The sequence below is a fragment of the Lissotriton helveticus genome, chromosome 7, assembly GCF_964261635.1.
Source record: "Lissotriton helveticus chromosome 7, aLisHel1.1, whole genome shotgun sequence".
NCBI classification, from domain to species: Eukaryota; Metazoa; Chordata; class Amphibia; order Caudata; family Salamandridae; genus Lissotriton; species Lissotriton helveticus.
The window spans coordinates 114,356,040-114,377,003 of NC_136068.1; the positions used below are offsets into that span (position 1 = coordinate 114,356,040).

Sequence of the window (20,964 nt, forward strand, 5' to 3'; positions counted from 1 at the left end):
ATTCAAGTTCTTTGAAACACACTGCAGTGCCGAAGAAGCAGATATTTCCACAAATAAATCACCATAGTAACAGTATTCATTTGTTTTACAAAGCGCTTGCTCTTGCAGTGTTGCTGTTTCGTAGCACTGCATTACACAGTTCTGCAGCCAGCGCTCACCTAAAAGGAGTGTTTTTTATTGCTTGATTAGTTAGTACTTCCTCGTCAGATGAACACCTGGGCTTGTATAATTTTACCTGTTAATAAACGGGGAAAGTGTGTTTTACCTTGAATATTATCTGCTGTTTAGAACCTAATGTCTCTAGAATTCTCAGCAGATAACCTTTTGATATAATCTAAATGGGCTGCTTTTTGCAGAGAGATGGAATTCTGGAGAGCTAATCTGGCACTCTCTTAACTAAATGGCTTTATGTTGAGTTAAAAAGTGAAAGTTGTGGTTCTTCCAGGCTTAGGACACAATGAAGGGTGAAGTCATGCTTTCTTAGACCTGGCTAGCCCCGAACACAAAAAGCCTTGAGAGATTCTCTAACTCTTCCAAGATTCAGGTGGCTCCAGATTTCAAATTAATTTTTAACAATTTATACTTCTTCATAAATGCAGCAGCGTGACAGACGTTAATGTTTAATGGTAGGTTCTTTTGGGCGATAAACTAACACAAAATAAGCAATTTATCCCTGTGCATCGAGAACAACGGAGTAGCCAGAAAATGTAAATGCCCCCACTTGGGACCAAATCTCCCATGACACCAAGCAAGCAAAGCAAGTGAGCTTCAACCGCTCTTCAAAAGCTCCCTTCTCTCTCCCATCCAAGCCTCTATCCATGAACCTTTTCACCCTTCAATTTACCTGTTGATATCCACCATTTTACCTTTACATTATGTCATCCATTCATTCTTTCATCCATAATTCAGTCTTTCACCATTCCATCAATCCATTGGCCATTTCATCCATCCGTTCACACAGCCATCATCTATGCAAACATTCATCCATACATTCATCATTTGACTTAGCCATCCATTAAACCCTTCCACGCGGGGCTAATTCCCCCGCGGTGCAGGGGGGAGGGGCCGCGTGCGGCGCCACGGTACTCATGACGAATCCAGCTCGTCATGCTGCACAGTGGAGCTGTGCTCATGACGAGCTGGACTCGTCATGACTCCGCCGACTGCAATAGAACCCCCGCACAGGCGGGGAATTAGCCTTGCGTGGGAGCGCCGCGGCCGTTATGACGAGCTCAGCTCGTCAGGAGCACAGTCATCAATCAATCAATCAGAGTACTTGTAAAGCGCGCTACTTACCCGTATAGAAGCATAGAAAGGGTGAATTGATCCTTTTGTGCATCCATTCATTCGTCCATCCAACTTGTCAGATTTCAATTTACTTTGCCATCCATACATACTTTTAGATTTCCATGTACTATGCCATCCATTGATTATTCCATCCTCTCAGATTTCCATTTACTCTGCCATCCTGCAACCCACTCACCCACCCATCACCTCAGATTTCTCCGTTTATTTTTCCGTCCTTTCATCCACTAACCCACCCCCCCATCCATCCTCTCAGATTTCTGTTCACTCTATAATCTTTCCACCCTCCGATTCATCCATCCATCATCTCAGATTTCCATTACTTTGCCATTCATCCATTCCCCTCAGATTTCCATTTACTCTGCCATCCTTTCACATACCCATCCATTGATTAATTGTCTTAACCTCTTTACTCTGCTGTACTTCCATTCATTCATCCTCTGAGTTTTCCATTTACTCTACAATCTTTTCACCCACCCAGCTATCCATCCACTTAGATTCCATTTACTCTGCTATCTTTTCATCCAACCATCCATCCTTTCAAATTTCTATGTACTCTGCCATTGTTTCACCCATATGCATCCATACATGCTCTGAGTTTTCTATTCAGTCTTCCATTCTTTCACTCACCCATCAATCCTCTCAAATTTCCATTTACTCTGCCATCCTTTCACCCATTCGCATTCCCATATCCATCCATCCGCTCTCTCAGATTTCCATTTACTTTGCCAGCCATCCAGCCTCTCGGTTTTTTATTCACTCTACCATCCTTTCTCACAACCACCCATCCATTGTCTCCCTTTTCCATTTACCCTGCCATCCTTTCACCCACATCCATCCATCCATCCATCCTCTTAGATTCCCATTCACTCTGCTATCCTTTCATCCACCAGTAAACCCATTGTCTCACCCACTCATCCTTTCACCCACCCATCCTCTCACCCACTCCTCCACCCATCTTGTTACCCACTCCTCCCCATCCTTTCATCCACTCCTCCTTTTACCAACCCTTCCACCCATCCTTTCACCACCCCACCCATTCTTTCATTCTGCATCCTTTTACCCACTCATCCATCAATCCATCCTTTCAGCCATTCACCCACTCATGCTTTTGCCCACTCATGCATCCACTTATTCCTCTTTCTTTCCGTTTTCTATAAGTCCATCCTTCTTGTGTTAATCATGAGTTTTTATGTGCCAAATTGTAGATACACGTGTGCCATAAAAAAACACCTCCCCCTCCCCCCCGCTGTAGTAGCTGCTTTAGCGGGGGTTCACAACACCCCTGAGAGAACAGAAGATTTCTTAAGACCAAGCCATCGCCCGACTGCTGTGCCCTGTGGCAATGAGTGGGTGATACATGTGGACTTGCTTGTGAAGGTAGAGGAACTCTGAAAGAAAGAGAAACTGGGCTTGCCCAAATGAGGGGCCTGCTGTTTACCCAAATTAGGTCTACTCCAAGGTCCAAATGACTTTACCAGAATCACACATCAGGCATTTTAATCCCTTACTCTTCAGATGTCAGTACTGTTGAGATCATGCGTCAGGCCCAGGTGGCTATTGGTTTACCTGTGGAGTGGGAAGGATTCAAGCAGTAGAAATTTGATTCAGGAATTAAAAGGATACTTTGGTATGGAGCAAGCAACGTAAAAGATCTGGTAAGAAAATGCATGCCACTCCACATCCAGAGGAGTACAGCTCAATTGGCCACCAGGGCTCAAGCCTGAAAGGGAGACAATGAACCCTTGTCATGGCTGTCCTTTACAACCCAACCATGGGCCCATTTTCATTGCCAGCATTAGGGTCCCCTGGCTGCTTTGCTACGCCGCCGCCTGTTTCAGAAGTGAGGACTCCCAACACAGATAGGCGGTAGGGGGAAGAACGAAAAGAGGCCATCAGGAAAGAACGAGGGGGGAGAATCATCATCATCATCATATTCATTTGTCCAGAAGGAACTGGACATATGAGGGGTACAAGAGTCTACATGCCCAGGTACTGCCAGCCTAGACCGCAGCCTGGAAGCTGTCGGCTGGGCAAACCAATGACGGTCCGAAGGAAGCCAAAGGGCGGCAGATAAGGTGGCCACATAGGGTGAGACCTGCCAGGGTGCTGTCTGCCACAGTAGCACTCACCATTTAATCACATTACCACAATTTCTCCCACCGCTACGCTACATATTCAGGTATGTTTTATATCTGTTTTAACAGATGCCTTGACTCTGGTATACTTTTTTTTAATAGAAAATAATTGTATTCACATTTGAAAAAAAATAGTACCGGTACAGACCAAAATGGAATCCGGCAGGTTTCTTACATACAACATGATTCCAGAGTTAATCTTGAGGATGGACACTCCCCAACACACAACATTGAAGAAAGATCCCTTTAGCCACTTCTTTAATCCCACTAACCTAAAAGAAAAGGCATCTGTTCATACGCCTCATCCAAACTCTAAGGGCCTTATTTATTAGCCCTTGCGTCACATTTATGGCGCCGGTGCGTCACTTTTTGTGACGCACCGGTGCCGTACAAAATGTGCCATGTTGCACCCTATTTACAAAGTGATGCATCTAGGTAGATGTGTCACTTTGTAAACCCCTCTGCCACATTATACCTGCACCAGGTATATTGTATGGTGGGTGGGCGTTCCCCCACAAAAAGCCTCGTAGAAGTAGGGCATTGAAATCTATGAGATTTCAGTGCGCCACTTCTAGGACGCTACTGCGTCAATATCTTACGCTTGCCTCACAGTAGCCGTATGGCTGACACAAGTCCTTACACATGGAGCTTGCCCCATGTGAAAGGACACATTGCTGGAGTTGCGTCTGTTTTCAGACACACCCCAGCAATGCGTCACTTTTGCACCTACAGATACGTCAGAAATACTGATGTATCTGTAACTCCTTGCGCCATGATGCGTCATACAGTAAATATGACGCATCCATCATGTCACAAGGAGGGCACAGTGAAAACAGTTGCATCGCTTTTTCCTGCAACAATGCAACAGTTTTTATAAATAAGCCCCTCAGTTGAGGAGAGCTGGTCGCTCTCCAATTTGGTGCTATGTCTCTTTGAGCAAGTACGCTGCGAAAGTGAGGTATGCCTTTGGTCACCGATTTGACCCCAGATGCTTCGTAATATGTAATTAGGCACACTTTGGGGTTGGTGTGATCGTCCAAACCTACACCTTTGAGAGTGACTCAAAGACTTTCCATCCAAAACAATTGTATGTCTGGGAAAACCTAACTTGAATGAAAGAAGGTACCAATCTCACAATTACATTTTAGACATATATATGAGGAATACCTCTCTATTTTCCATAGCCTCTCACAACTGAAACAGGATCTATGTAAATATTTAAGCTGAATTGGCTAGTAACATGACGAAATGGCCACCTTTTTAGGAGAACGTCACTTTGGAATTCCTTGGATAACTCACCCACATCCTCTTCCCACGAAGCTTGTAGAATGGGAATTGTGTCAGGAGAATTAATAATTGAAGATTGTTATATTTTAGAACTAATTTTGTCATGTAGTTTCCACACTAAGGGGCTTATTAGGATAGCGGATTTTCCGCATCCTCTGGGCCGGCGGAAGCCACCGCCGGCCCGGAGGATGCGGAAAATCCGCTGCGGACCCACCAAAGACCCACCGCCACATTAGGATGGCTGGTGGGTCCTGGTTTCCGTCCGCTGCTTTTCCGCCGCGGTTGGCTTACAACCGTGGCGGAAAAGCTCTAATATGGTGACGGTGTCTCTCAGACACCGTCAGCCAGATTAGGATGGGATGTGAAACATGCTTTTCCGCCGCGGCTTTTCCGCCGTGGAAAAGCATGTGTAACTTCACTGCGGGGGCCCGTTGCGGGCCCCCTAGGTGAAGGGGGGGTGGGGGGTGCACATGGGGGGGTACCTATGGTACCCCCCTGCATTTGTATGCGGAAAGCGGCAGGCACCGCGCGGTGCCTGCCTCTTTCTGCATACAAATGCAACACCTGCATTTTTTACATTGCTGCGGGTGCAGCTTGAAGCCGCAACCGCCGCAATGTAAGTAATAGAGGATGTGACCGCCAGGGTGGCGGTCACATCCTAATCGTACAGGAGGGAACGCCGCAGCCCATGCGGACGTTCCCTCCTCCTCAGTGATCGCGGACGGACTTTCGTCCGTCCGCGATCATAATCGGCCCCTAAGTTTCATTTCTAGGGAACTTAAATATGGGATTTCATCAGGGCCTTTTATGTATGGATAGAATGAATGCAACACTTGTAAATTTCGAAAGAATTGTGTTCTTTGAAGGTTACATTCTTGCTGAAAATCTGCAAAGGCCTGGAGCTTCGATTCATAGAGTACTGGCCTCATTCAACCCTTGGAGGGTGTTCTGCAGTCCCACCACCAGGCCATGACCTTCGCCACTCTGGGGAGGACCATCTGTCATATCTAGAGATCCTTGCCTTCCTGGCCACATCTCCCTGCTGTGAAGATAGTCACTGTCAAAGTTCTCTTCTGGGCAGATTTTACGGATAGTCTGCGGAAGGTGGACACCCCATGTATTACACCCCCTTCTCACTTGTGTTTACACTGAGACCGTCACTGACCTCATATCTGTCTGCTGACAGCCAAGGGTCTGAAACCAGATAAGTCTAATGCTCCTTCAGTCATTATGCATGATCTTTACTAGCTTTTTACTACTGATCTCTTGACGGTGTTTGAGAACAGCTTTCATTAATACTTTGATTTCCCCCTATTTGAATCAACTCAAGTGTCCAGTGGTTGGAAAACCCAGATAACTGAATGCATTGCTTCACATTGGTTGCTACCTTGTTTTTTGGTCCTGATGATGACCCTTTCAAAATAAGTTTATTAGGGTTGAAACGTCGGCGAATATTCTCGAGGACTGTTTTAAATTAAGATATTGTACACACCATACTCTGATTCTCAGTTGTCTTGTGGAAATGTATATTTATATCAGCCCCTTGCATTGTAGATATGCTTTGTAAATAGCACGTACGCATTTTAGTTCACTCATTCACTATCACTGCGCATTTTGTTCGAGCATTTTTCTGTGATACAATGTGTTCGCACACTTTTGAGATATTTTTACAGTATTTGAATTTAATTTGATTTTTTTGTAAACAGCAATCAATTGATGGCTTTTTTAATTTACCAAGAAAGTTGAGGCTTACACTTCCCTGGAGTGGACCAGTGTTTTGTTCTATTAAAGTTCTCTTTACAGCAGTGAAGTTGCTGAGTTGGCACTATGTTTACAACACCAGCTCACTTTTTTATTCAGAAAACACAAATTCTGTGCAATAGGTAAATGACCCAGATGCATGTGGTGGCTATTTAACATTTTCTCTCCCTGTGTCCACCATGCCTTGAATGGCAGACAGAGATCAGGAAAATGAGTGACTGTCATCCCACACTCAATAGGGTTGGACAGCTGTCACTGTGCCCTAGCAGTTTGGTGGTGGACGACCTTTGGGTCGCAGGTAAGTCGGCAGAGCCAATGGGGTCTCTGCTGATGGTAACTCAGGGGTTTCTTCAACTCTCATTAGAGCATGGGAACCACAGGTTTAGCAGTGTGGGAGGACCTCTGGTTTATTTTAACTACATGTTTACTATTGCATACCAACCAGAGAACCCCTACAGGTCATAAACTTTTAGCAGAAGTAATCCCACTCAGAGGGACGTTTTGCCTGTAAGTCGGCCGTTCTCTTGAATGGCACAAAGAGAGTCTCAGCAGATCTCTAGGACAGTCTTTGTAGCTGCTGGTCCCCAAGTATGTAATGTAAAGCCAAATAGGTGCCCATTATCCATTTTTCGGTGGCATACAGTCGGCCGTGTTACGACCTTTAACTTCTTAACCGCGGCACGAATTTAGCCGTGGTGCGGGAGTTGTAAAGGGTGAGCGGAGTTGCGTCGGCCAACGGTCGTGCACAGCATTGGGCAGGTAGCGCTCACGTCGGCCTTTGACCGACGCAAGCACAGATCGGGTTAAATACACTCATTCATGATCAGGAAGTATGAGGCTCTGTAGGTGGCCATGTTGTCAGACCTGCCAATGCATCTTAGGGGGCTTTACACTCCTTTACCATTGAAGCACATTATGTCTTGTGTTCCCATATGAATTTCCCCAAATGTTAATTGATATTTCGATAGAAGGAAAATGGGATATGGAGGGGATTATCTTTTAGAGTGTAACATTTTAGGGAGATCATTTTCATTACTGTGATGCACCATAAAAGGAACAGAGGTGGAGGACCAGTGAACCAAATCCCTCTGCAACGAATCTAAAAGGTGAGATATTATTAGACCAACATACTGTCTTGGAATTTGTGACATAAATTCCTAGGTTTTTAAAGCCTATCAATTGCAACTTAAGATCAGGAGCCCTCAAAGTCTCTAAGAGGGATCTGTGTACCAGGTACAAAATAGTAAGCCAGTTTACTTTTAGGCCCGAGGTATGCACAAAATAATTTGATATCTCCATCACCTGGCTACCAGAATCACATATTCGACTAAGAAAGAACATTCAATTATCTGTATAGAGCAATACATCTTCAAGCTCCTCCAACCAGCCAAAGCATCAGGGGAAGGCATAATTTAGCATCCATTCGGACAAAGGTTCAATGGTCTTGCAAATAAAAGAAGGGACAGCAACCACCTAGGGGCCAAATCACAGAACTAATCTGAGATAAAGTCCTACATTTTACTACTACTAAATGCCTTCTGTGAATACCAAAAGTAGTAAGTTTAGGATTTTATCTGAGATTAGTTCTGTGAATCGGCCCCCTAGTCTTTATTTAATACTTTATAAAATGTTGTAGATTGCATTTTTTTAAGTAATTCAATTTCTATTTAATGTTTAAGCCAGACACCAACATTATTTATTCAAATTTAAATTAATATAATCACGTTTTTATTAATCACCCAGATCCTCCCCAAAATTATTACATTTGGTGATTTAGACCTCATAGATGTAGTGACCCACAATTGTACTATTGATGTAGTGGAGGTGATGCACTAATACGGGGATGTAGTTGATATGATGTTGTTTAGATATACTCAGGGCCACTGGAATTATGTGATTCTGCTGCATTTTTCGTATCATTATGGCTTTGCTGAATTTGCCACAGAATCCATCATCTCAAAGGTTACCTGGTCATCTTTCAGATGCTTATTTCTGTATTTGGTTGTTTAACTGGTACTAACTTAGTGATATCTTTGCCCAGGCAGTATCACCATGTGTACAAATGACAAATAATTAAGTACGACTATGCACAAATTTGTCACAATTTCTAGCATGATTATGGCTTTCTTGATGCATAATTTAGGCAAACTTGCTGCTTAATTTGGTGCTCGACTGCCACATAATTCCAGTGGCCCTGGATATAATTCCATGTAAGAAGCAAGCAACGATGAGGTTTCACCGCATTAAAAAATCTGCGACACCCAACATGGTGTTTGTAGAGTGAAGGGAGGAGAGGAGACAGCCATTCCTGAGGGTGTTATGTATTGAGGAACAGATGAGGAGAAGCAATGCCAAGTCTGTGAATGGGAAAAAACAACTGTGGCACAGCTGTAGGAAGACCTCCAGCATGTCGATAGTAGGCCGGTGCTGCCCCTGGAAACTTGGCCATCGGCGGGCAGAAGAAGCTTGGTATCTCCGTTGTTGCCTTGGCAAGCATCAGCTTGTGCAAAGCAGAAAAGCTGCGCTGAGTTTTTAGTAGTGAGCATTATCATATCCTCTCCTTTCAGCTAGCATGGATCATTATTTTGATATGTACATTTGTGTTATTGATTTTTTTTTTAAATATTCAAAGACAAAGGAATTGTGCATTACCAGAGATTAAACAAAGAATCTCATCCAAGCGACAAGAAAAAATGAATATAGAGCTGCAAAGAAAGGACTCTCCCATTATCCCTGCCCACTACCCATCCAATAAACAGACAATGGTCTTTAGTGTCAAAGGATCAAGAACTTGAAGAAGAATAAGTTATCGTAGACCACGATCAGTCAATAATTCCATGGTATAGGGCCCATATCATGGATCATTCCAATCCCTACCAATATCTGGTGCGAAGTCACTTTACATTCCTACATCTAGTGCACCTTCTCCTTCTCTAGCAATGGTTAACGCACAATGCCTCCGTTGATCACTACGTATAGCGTTCCTTACCTTGCAACCTATTACTCTCAATCTCCTAATGCAAGAAGCATGCCAAATCCGCAATGCAACCTTCAACTTGCCCCATGTATGGAGCAAGGGATGAAGATCAGCATACATCACCACCCTCCTCCACGTGGGGCAACAAATGGAGTGCAGGTACACCTCCAGCCTGGCATAGCAGGTGTCGGAAGACAGGATAACACATCAAACACACCTGCTTTGGTCCACGCAATCCCGGGTGGTGGGTTTCCTTCCGCAGAGCATTGAAATTCCACGTCCTGGCCTTCTATCACCTCCTGATCAGTGGGAACCACAAGAAACCGTGGCACATCTATGAAATAAGAACATAAGCAATTTTAAGCATCTATTTTTATAGATACAAAATACATTTCAGCATTATGGCAAGAAAGTAAAATCGGAAAAAATATGTTTTAAGTTGCAACAAAAAACAACACTGTTGGTAACCACCTACACATCACACCCTCCATGAAAACTTTATTTGGGGCAACAAATCAAGGTACAAACTAAATCTGTGGATATGCAGAAACCCACAGTGAAACTTTTTGATTAAGTGACGAAGAAAAGATTCAAATAATGTTATACTTGCTTAATATCTTAGCCACTTCTAGAACATGAATGTTCATCTTTTGCAGCAGTTTATGCAGCCAAAAAAAGTGTATATCACACAAATATTATTTTCAAATATTTTGCTATCATTCCTATGCATCGGTGACATTTATGCATTTTCAAAAATAGTACATTTATTCTCCGTGGAATCCTCGTGGGAACAGTGGAGAATGTTGGCTATAAATGAAATTTAGAAGTTTTAGAAACGTGGAATTTCTATTAAGCATTTTGAAAAATGGTGTAACTAATTGGGAAACAAATCTGCCCTCATGAAATGTTATAAAAGATGTGTAGAAGTTTACAAAACACATTATAATGTTAAGAAATATAATGCTGGGGCTGAGGATAAATTGGAGGTTTAAAAGCCCTTGGATTGTTCATAAAAGAACATTTTTCAGAATATATAGAAATGTAATAGGCATTTTTTTATATACTATTAAATTCCCGTTCTATGGTCCAATAAGCTTTTTGGGAGGCTGGATTTGCATAATATGCAAAATTTAGTTGGAAAGTAATCAGACATAGAGACAATGATTGGGGATAGGACTTTGTGATTTATTTTCCATGATTGCTGAGTGGTTCTAAAACCAAAGGTTAAAATAGAAGAACATCATGGTTGGGATGATGTCAATTATGTGATTGACATCTCAAAGACAGGGTGAATTTTGAACACCTGCCATGGACTTCTTTGGTCAGTCGTGATTTTCTATGGGTCATGTTCTATCTTCCTGTTCTCTTTGGTTGATTAAGGGCTTTTGTTAATCCACGCATTGTGCCAAAGATGATTGTTTCTTGCCACGCTTCTCATATCACGTTTAGGGTAGCATGTGCCAGTGCGCATTGAGGTTTGTGTTTCTAAGCTGGTTGCTCATAGTACTATTACCACTATTTAATGTCCCTTATTGCACATTGTGCTAATCTCTGATTGCATTTTCTGGTACACTATGACATGTGACTCTACGTGAAAAGAATGGGCCTTCGCTAGTGTCCAGTCTTTCGAAGGTGTTGAAAATATGTATAAAATTATTCCGTATTACTGTGATTGCTTCCACCCTCTATTCATCTTCAGTTGATACAGAAATGTTCCATGCTATTATACGTTTACTGAATTAGCTCAAGGCATTAAGGAGCATGGCCTGAGGAGAGTCACTGGTGATGGCCCATAAACCTGGGGATGAAGTCCCATGTGGTTGCACTATTGCTTCATAGAAATATCCCACCTCTTTTATTGCAGTTATTCCCACAACTGTTCTTGGGCACCCAGAAACTCCACATACTAATCGGTGCATGGTCTGGGTGTCTTAGCAAGTGGTACTGGAAGCCCCTAGGTTTCTTCTTGTTATGCACTAGTGAACATCTGTAATTTCTGAAGCTGCACTTTTTCCTCTGCCATTTATTATATTAGTTGGAACCAAACTGAACCAAATGCAACCCAATCACTCAGGGGCTTATTTAAAAGCCCCTTGCGCCGCCGGTGCACCACTTTTAATATGTGAAAAAGTGACGCACCAGCGGCGCAAGAGGTTTGTAAATAAGCCCCTCAGTTTTCTGGCACATGAGGTTTAGCCAAGCACTTGGCTATTGAGTGTGCTCTGCTTTGGCTTTACCTTGCACGATGATGTGTGCCGAAGCCTGAATTGAGCCCTCGCTGTTGCTGGCGTTGCAGTTGTACTGTGCTTGATCGGAGAAGGTGACGTTCTGTATGTACAATCCCCCGGAGGGAGTGAAGGTGAAGCGGGCATTGTCAGTGAGTGGTGATCCTGAGTCCGAAGTCCACACAATACGGGGGCGTGGATGACCCGAAACCCCACATTCCAACGTAATGCTTTCCCCAACGAGCACTTCCGTGTTCTGTGGTTGAATCACAAAGATTGGCTTTGCTGAAAAAAAACAGAACATCTTCAGTTGTATAGGATCAACATGTCACCTTGTAACCACTTCAGAGCTCCGCGAGGCACTGGGGAATAGCATTTGTTACCACGCATGCCAAAACTACGTGTGGCTTAACAACGCAGTCAATACCACGCCTGTTTCGTTACCACGAGTTCCATTACAATGCAAGTCATTACGACAACTTGCTTTAGGGAAGCGCTGGACTTTGGAATAGTTTAAATTACTATTCCAACTCCAATCGGTGTATCAGTAGGGAAGGTGTTGGACTTAAAATCTAACACTGCATTCCCTAAAGACTTGCGTTATAATGGAACTCGTGGTAATGTCGCAGTTGTGGTACTGACTGTGTTGTAAAGGCACTACGATGTAATGCCTGCATTATAATAGATGTTTCCCAGCACTGGGGCATATAGAAACACAAAGTTAATAGAAGAAAACAAAAGAAAACATGAAGATACTGTTGAAGAGCACATGTGCATCACAGTGTGTAAGAAGAGTCATAGGCTGAGGGCCGAAGTCCTTGAACTGCGTACTAACTCTGTATAACATCTGATACACAAATAGTTTGCAGAGACTCAGTGCTTGCACTGGACATAGAAAAAGAGTAGCAAAAGAGACTATAGCACTGAGGAGTGCAGGCCTAATGATTTAGATGTGGATGCCGCACAGTGCTTAACCGCATGCGCCCGTACGCTGGGTTTTTAAAAAGCGCACTTTACGTGACGAGCTGGGCTCGTCATGAGCGTGCGAGGAGGCTACGCCATGACGAGCCCAGCTCGTCATGAGCGTCGAAGGGGTTAATGTGTGAACAAATAAGTGCTGGGCCCACGTCAGGAATCCACTGCACTTTACACCAGCCCATTACCCCTGCAAGCACTGCCAATGGCAGTACCAACTCAACTACTGAGCATCACACTCCTCCAAGTGTGACAATTTAGACTATTCAAGGACCCAAAGCTATAAGATTGGCTTGGAAGGTAAGCATTTAGTCATTTTTAAGATAGATTGAATTAATAAACAACTGTTGTTTTGATTCTCTCTATATTAGACAAACAGTTCCACTATGTGGCAGACTGTCATAAGTGCCTGTGTTGACAATTAAGTGCCGTGGGAAGCCCCGGAAACCACCGGCTCAAATTAAGCACTAGATGATATGTAACTGATTTATAAGCCACCCGCCACTAATGTGTGCTCCCGTCGCTGGCTATGGTTTGTTAGTGATAGAAAACCTCCCTCACACTGCATCCTTCTTCTTGGATGTGCAGGGACACTGCATTAGGCTCTGGGACAGTATCATGAACAGCCGCGCAGGCTAAGACCAGAGCTGAGTACCTACGTTTTGCTGTGTCTGAAGTGCAAACATTTAACTGGGGATTTCTCTGGACCAAAGCATGAGCTGCAGACAGGGAGGTGATGCTGTGGATGGTTTGTTAGTGACAGAGAAGCAGCCTGCCTCTGAGATGCGGAGACACACTGCGTTGGGAGGAGATACTAAGGATGGTTTGATAGTTATAGAGAACCTCCCTGCTGGTAAAGAGTGCAGGCACACTGCTTTAACCCCTCCCATGCTCATGACGGAACCGTTCCGTCACAAGCCTCGGTGGGCTGTGCTGGTGACAGAACGGTTCCGTCATAAGCACAGCTCACCCGCGAGCCGTGACGGAGCGGTTCCGTCACGAGCACGGGACCGCCGCGTGGCCCCGCTTCCCCCTTAGCGCTGCGGCGGAATAGCCGCCGCAGCAAAGGGGTTAAGAGATGATGCCATAGATGGTTTCTTAGGGATACAGAAGCTCCCTGCGTCTGAGCGTGTTAGACCCACTGCTTTAGGGCCTGGGGCCCGGGATGGTTTTCTCATGATAGAAGAGTTCTGTACAGGGACATCTTAAGGATTTTGGGGGCCCTGGGCCCAATGTATTTTGGGGGCCCCTGTTTGGAACAGCTTTGAATTTATGATCCATTTTCAGCTCTTTCATGCCCCCTTTGGCCATATCACTGACCGTGCACAGCCACACTCAACCAAATTCTAAAAGTGTTTACATCTAATATTCGGGTATAGTGGTGTGTGTTTTTAATATTGTAACACAACAGCTTGCTAATATATCTGCAAATAATTTGTGTGACACCCTACTATTTCTAATATATGATATATGAGGTCCTGTTTTGACTTAAAATAAACTTTTATACGGATGTTGTATGAAACACAAAATTTCTCTACAAAATGTATGTAATAGACTCTCACACATCATCCACATTAACCCGTTTGCTGCTTCGACGTTCTGCGCCGGTCCGGAACGTTCTATTAAGCGGGCAGGGCCACGTCGGCCAACGGACGTGCGCAGCACTACCGAGGTAGTGCTTGCGCCGGCCGTTGGCCGACAGCAGCAGCAAACGGTTAAAAACAAAGTAAGGGGAAATGGCATTTAAAACAATCTGTTTAAGAATTATTAAAGGTCATCAGGGCAAGACTCTGCAGAACAGAGTTGGACCTATCAGGGGGTGCCTGAAAGGCTGAGGCTCTGGGCCAGAGCACACTTTGCCCATGCTTTAGAACGTCTCTAGATCTGTATCCCCAGGATACAGGCACCTGTGCTGCAGATGGTATAATAGTGTTAGAAAAGCCCTCTCTCTCTGAGCTTTGCAGACACACTACACCCAGTCTTGGTGAGAAGAATATTTGTTAGTGATAGAAAAGGTCCCATCCTCAGAAACGTACAGATTCATTGCATCAGGAAGGGTACAGAGGCGTAATGAAGGTCCCTTTGGAACATAGGGCCTTCATCCTTCAGGGTGCCCCAACTGAGCTTAAGGTCTATGCATTTCTGTGAGATATGGGAGACCCAGTGGCCCCTTGTTGCATTCCACAGGGTAGTCCCCTATTTTGCTTAATTCCACTGGTATTGGTGTAGTTTGTTAGTGACAGAGAAGCTTCCTGCTTGTAAGGTATGCAGACACACAGAAGGAGGCCCTGGTGCTGCAAGTGGGTTTGTAGTGCTAGACAAGCTTCTTGCCTCTGAGGTTTGCAAACACACTACTTGAGACTCCAGTGCTGCAGATTAATTGTTAGTGACAGAGAAGCTCTCATTTCAAAGACAAGCACTCACTAGGGCTCCCAAAGTAACGGAGCAAGACCTCTTGGGTCCGGACACCCCCGGCAATGTTCCGGGCCATGCACTGATAGACCCCTTTGTCGGACTCCTGGGTGTCTTGGATCTGCAGGGTTCCATCATCGAGCAGGTGCAGGCGGTCATGATCTCTCATTTCGATCTCGTTACTGGAAACACAAAAGAGATGACTGAGTCTCAATGGGTCATGAACAACACTTAAAAACATTTACAACACGCATACTCAAAGCAAAAACAAGTTTAATTGCACTAGCTTTCTGCTGAGCCTTCTAGTGTTTTTGCACCCACTTCCCAGAATGGGGCTAAACATGGGGAATAAGTTGTGCAATCTATGAGTGGTCCAAATTTTGGTGGCGTTATTACTCCCAATGGCATTGTTTGCACGGGCAAAGGCCACCAGTAGGCACCTGGTGGTAGTTAGTAGCAGAGGCCCAGGAGAGAGTGCAATTTACTCTAAAATCCTCATAAATTCTAGGGCCCAGATTTACTAACATTTGACACAACTCAACGCAGCAAGACAACCAGCTATGCTGCGTCAAATGGAGAGAACAGGAATGTGCCATGTTTACTAGGAGATGGATCATTCCCTCTCTCTCTGTTCTAGTGCACTCACTGCTGTCTAGTGCCAATGCAGGCACCCTTGCACCATGGTGCAAGGATGACTGAGTAACAGGCAGGATTGCTTTTATGCAGGAAGGAGTCCTTCTTTCACTAAAACAATCCTAAGAGGCTTTTCCTTTTTTTGCGTGTGCTGCAGAATGCAACACACATAGAAAAGGAAATATTGAGGATAAATAAACGTATTTCTCCTTGTTACACCTCTGTGGGCATGGCCTAGCATACTGACGCATTCCCAGGTTTACTGTCCTTAGTAAATCTGGGAATGCACCAAAATCCATGGGTGAATGTGTTGGAACGCCAACACTCCACTCATGGAACGCCTTCCCAGAGTAATGCAAGGCAGTGATTTGTGCTGCCTTGCGTTATTCTGGGTTTACTAAGCTACGCTGAACAAGGTGACTTTGCGTGGCTAGGTAAAGATCACCTAAGCCTTTGCATTGTTTTTTGTCGCCTTGAATGAAGTAAGGGCTTGGTAAATCTGGGCCCAGTTTTTATTTAGGCATAAACTGCATTTAAGTCGATTTCAGCACTAGTGAATAGATCTAAATTGCTATGATTGTATTTTTGCAGGATTGTGTGAGTGGAGAGGATTTGCTTATCTGATAAAGTAAACTATGTTCCAGAGAGTGTCCAATCCAACCTATTCTCACCAATGGCTCCATTTTCAATTTTACTTTTTCCTTTGCACAGAAAACCCTTCAAAACTAAGGGCCCAATTCACAAAGGTAAATGTTTACCTTTGTGAATATAGTGAACAGGTAGGACGAATCCTATCGATTAGAACTCGGCAGGCAGCTACTCAGGGGCAGATAAAAGAAATGACTACGGAGGCAGGGGCAATAGTAAAAACACCAAAGGAAATTTGCTCTGTATTCCAGAACTTTTATAAGAAATTATATAGCCAGGATAACGGGGAAGCAGATATAGCGGAAATTGAGGAATATCTAGAGTCTGCCTCATTAGATAAACTAACAAAGGAGGACAACAACTCCCTAGAGATTAACTTTACCTTAGAAGAAGTACAAAGAGCTTTTAATGATCTTCCGTCAGGGAAAGCAGTTGGACCTGATTTAATACCGCTAGAGTTTTATAAGAAGTTCTTTCTGACCTTAGAAGCAGACATTTATAGACTTATGGTTCTCATACAAAACGGACCCGCCCCTCCGGGGTCTTGCGGAGAAGCTTCAATGGTGGTGTTTCTAAAAAAGAATAGAAGCTCTACAGATCCTGGGTCATACAGACCAATCAGCTTAATGAATAGTGATACTAAAGCCTATTCTAAAATTTTGGCAAACAGGCTGAGCTTGGTAATTGGGAAGATAGTTTCACCCTGGCAGCACGGGTTCATACCGGGGAGGGGTACTGCTGACCATATTAGAAGGGTGTTTGCGCTGCTGGACGGTACGAATGCCTCACGAGACCCTATGTCTTTAATATTTCTGGACGCCGAAAAGGCTTTCGATAGGGTCTCGTGGGGTTTTTTAAGGGCAACAATGAACAAATGTAATTTTGGGAAAATATGTATAGGAGCATTAAAGGCCCTTTACAAAAATCCGAAAATCAGACTGAGAGTGGGGGGAGAACTGAGCGAGGCAATAAAAATCGAACGTGGGACTAGGCAAGGATGTCCCTGCTCCCCTCTACTCTTTGCTTGTTATATTGATTCATTTATTAGACATATAGAAAAATATAAAAATATCAGCCCAATTGTATTGAATGGATATGAGACCAAAATATTGGGATACGCAGATGATTTAGCAATCACATCATCAACACCAATAATAGCAATTGGGGAAATTGAGAATGAGGCGAAAAAATATGGTTTTCTGTCAGGGTACAAATTGAACCAAGGGAAAACACAAATAGTCATAAATCAATTTGTTACTATTCATGATGAGAGAGTTATAGAGTCCGCGGTCTATTTGGGCATCAGTATAACATCTGATTTATCTAAGGTTGTGGAGGAACATCTGACCCCAGTAATCAAAAAGGAAAAACTAGACTTAGATAGGATGGACAATTTACACTTAACAGTTATGGGCCGCTGTAATGTTATAAAGATGCATTTTCTGCCCAAGATATTATATTTATTCCGAACGATTCCTCTATTATTTACTAATAAGTGGTTTAAGGAAATAGAGGGGATTTGTAATCGCTTCATATGGGCCAAGGGCAGAACCCGAAGATCCATAAAGATGCTGGCACTATCTAAAGAACGGGGGGCCTTGCAGTACCTGACTTTAAGACATATTATTTTGCTTCAGTCCTTCAGTATTGTAAAGGACTCCTCGGTGGGAATATAAAAGATATCTGGAGGGGTAACGCTGACAATCCGGATATATATGATCTGCTGGTTCTGGACTCTAATAAGGGACTTCTTATATTCAAGGAGTTAGGAAACTACTATAAAAGAACGAAGTTCAAGCTGTTGGGTGCGGCCATTTCAGTTTGGTCAATTATCCGGAAGAAAATTAAATTAGGGAGAATGAACTTCTATACCCCTTTATATATGAATGAACTTCTCCCAGATGTATTCCATGATCAAGTGATGAGGCGGTGGGATAATCTTGGGGTCGGTACAATTGGAGACATCATAGATCAATCAGGGTTAATAACATTTGAAAGGGCGCAACAGCTATACAATTTGGATCGGAGAGACTTCTTTAAATACTTACAGATAAGATCAGTCCTGCAGAGAAAACAAGCTGGTAATTGTAAGTTTACTAGGGTAGACTTGATGGAATTTGTTCGAGATGAGGAGGGATGTTCAATCTCTCAACTTTATGGTGCATTATGCCAGTATAATGAGGATGATAGAGGAAAGGTATTTGATAAATGGAGAACTAAATTAAATCTAGTCGGGAATGAGGGTGAAAAATCGCTTAGGTTAGGAAACACTATTTTAAAGGTTGCAAATCTGCAGGCACAATACTACAAGACTTTATATGAACTATATTATACACCGCATAGAATAGCCCGCTGGGGGGGGGTACGAGTGGGATCTTCTGCCCAAGATGTCAGAGCATGGAGGCAGACACGATACACATGTTTGCAGCTTGTGCTAAATTAGATACCTTTAAACAAGCTAAGGAAGAATTCTTTATAGAGGAATTGGAGATTTCTATTAAATTAACTAATGAGATTATAGTTCTTGGGGTGGCAAAGGAGGGGCAGGATGTACCACATCAAGAATTTTTGTTTATTGCAATGACGCTGAGTCGGCTTTGTATTGCACCGGTATGGAAAGACTCTAATCCTCCTTCGCTTCAACAATGGCTCTCAAAATTATTAGCTATCTATACTCTAGAGAAAGCTTTATATGAAAAAAAGGCGTGAATGCAAAGCAGCTTGGGAAACGGATATGGGCCCCAGTTGAAAAATGGAAACTTAAATTAGAAGGGTAATTTAAAAAAAAAATTTAAAAAGGGGATAGACTCATGCTCATTTTTGATAGGATTATAGTTGGCGGTGTTAAATTGTTCAGATCTTTCAACTCTTCTTTCTCGGAAATTGTATTCAAATTATGTTTTGCATCTCGTTTGTTACTTTAAGTGACTAAGCTTTAATTGAATGATTTCTGTTGTATTAGATATATATGTCAAAGTAATTAATTGTTTACACTTTGTTTTTCTGATGATGAATAATAAAAATATTTTTTTTTTAAAAGTGAATGGGACCTTAGACTTCAGGTCTGAACTTAGACTTCAGGTCTAAGTTTACCTTTGTGAACTGGGCCCTTAATATGCAGAGGTGGGTGGAACTTTGGAGTGGCTCGTTAGATCGACTGAGAGTCATAAAAGGCTCGCAGAGCTGTGCCGTTTTATATATAAACGTTTTAGGAAATATCTCTACACGAAAACAATCTCCTGACACGTATTTTCTCTTTCTTACAAACTTGCAATTGTTAATCACTTAATTTTATTAGCTTTTCTTATAAATAATATAAAAAATGACACTCAACTCATTCCGGCTTTCTGGAAGGCGTTATGTTATGTTATGCTATTCTTGCATACCATAGGTATAAGGTTGCTTTATGGATCTCATGCTTGGAGTGTTTGCTGACTGGGTTTTTATGCCACTTCTTGCTGGATTCCTAAGTAAGGGCCGGATGTACACCTGTCTGCAACCTGCATCTCATTTTGCAATAATACTTTTCTACTTATCAGTCAAAACGCAAAAGGCCCATTCACAGATGTCACAAAATGGCTTGCTTAATGAATATTAATTAGGGAGGCCGCTACAATTGACTGTGAACATAGGGTTGGCGACATGGAAAGGACACCAGGCCTCCATCTCTGTGTTCTCATTCCCGAATAGAATTTTTTAAAAAAAAGCTTTGTCCCATAAAAGGACAGGTGATGCTTTTAAGAAAGTTAGCCAAGACCTTTTAATTTTACTACATTTATGTGTTTCCTTCCACCCACTACAGCATACAGCATTGGTCAATGGGTTAGCCTGTTTCAGCAATTGGCTAACTTGTCTGTGAGGTTGGCATTTCGCCTTTTCACAGGGGGTACATCCACAGACAAAGTAGCTGCGTTCAGTGCTAGGAACAACTGTGACAATATGTGCTTTTCGAGAGCAGAAAAGTATTTTCCCATTTAGCCAAAGGCCCGGTAGCTTCACCGTGATAAAACAAAACAAGCATTGTCAAAGCCAAAAGGCTTGATGGCAGTACCAGACCTAATGACTTTGCCAATGCTTGTTTACATTCACTGTTCTGAAAAGGAGGTCATATAAAGCCTCAGACATTCAACAAGCAAGTGCATAGATAAGAATGGGTGGCTTACATATGAATGCAATGCTCAGTTTCTTTAGGGCTAGCTTTGCACTATATATATTCATGCAACATTTACAGATGTGCATGAATAAATAAAATATTTAGGGAAAGATTTACGTTAGCTTTGATCATATCCGGATGTGATGCTCCAAATTTTCGCTTCAGTCCAGTGGATCACAATGTAAAGTTCATATGGAACCAGCATTTTACTGTCAGTGGAGAGGACCCTCAATAAAACTTTCAAAGGTCGACAACTTCTAAGAAGTTGTGGCCAGATTCAGATCATAGTCAATGAATCAAGAAATGAAAAGATCACTGTTAAGCACTTCCTCGAATGAAGGGATCTGCTGGTTTACATCACCTTTCAAGGTACAGTTCATGTCAACAGCCATTTCATGTTATTTCCCAATAAACTTTTCTTTCAAATGTTGTGATTAGTTGAAATGATAG

The 20,964-nt window shown here is 43.0% G+C and overlaps 1 protein-coding gene across 1 annotated transcript in view; it reads right to left on the reverse strand.

Annotated features, from left to right (window-relative positions):
- The window catches only part of LOC144768184 (peroxidasin homolog), a 235,201-nt gene that overhangs the window by 74,040 nt on the left and 140,197 nt on the right, over positions 1-20,964 (reverse strand). Inside the window, exons 9-11 of the mRNA XM_078651647.1 lie at positions 15,093-15,262; positions 11,706-11,978; positions 9,686-9,802 (exon numbers count right to left, since the gene is read on the reverse strand). Coding sequence (XP_078507773.1) covers positions 9,686-9,802; positions 11,706-11,978; positions 15,093-15,262 — 560 coding nt within the window. The remainder of the gene's footprint in view (positions 1-9,685; positions 9,803-11,705; positions 11,979-15,092; positions 15,263-20,964) is intronic.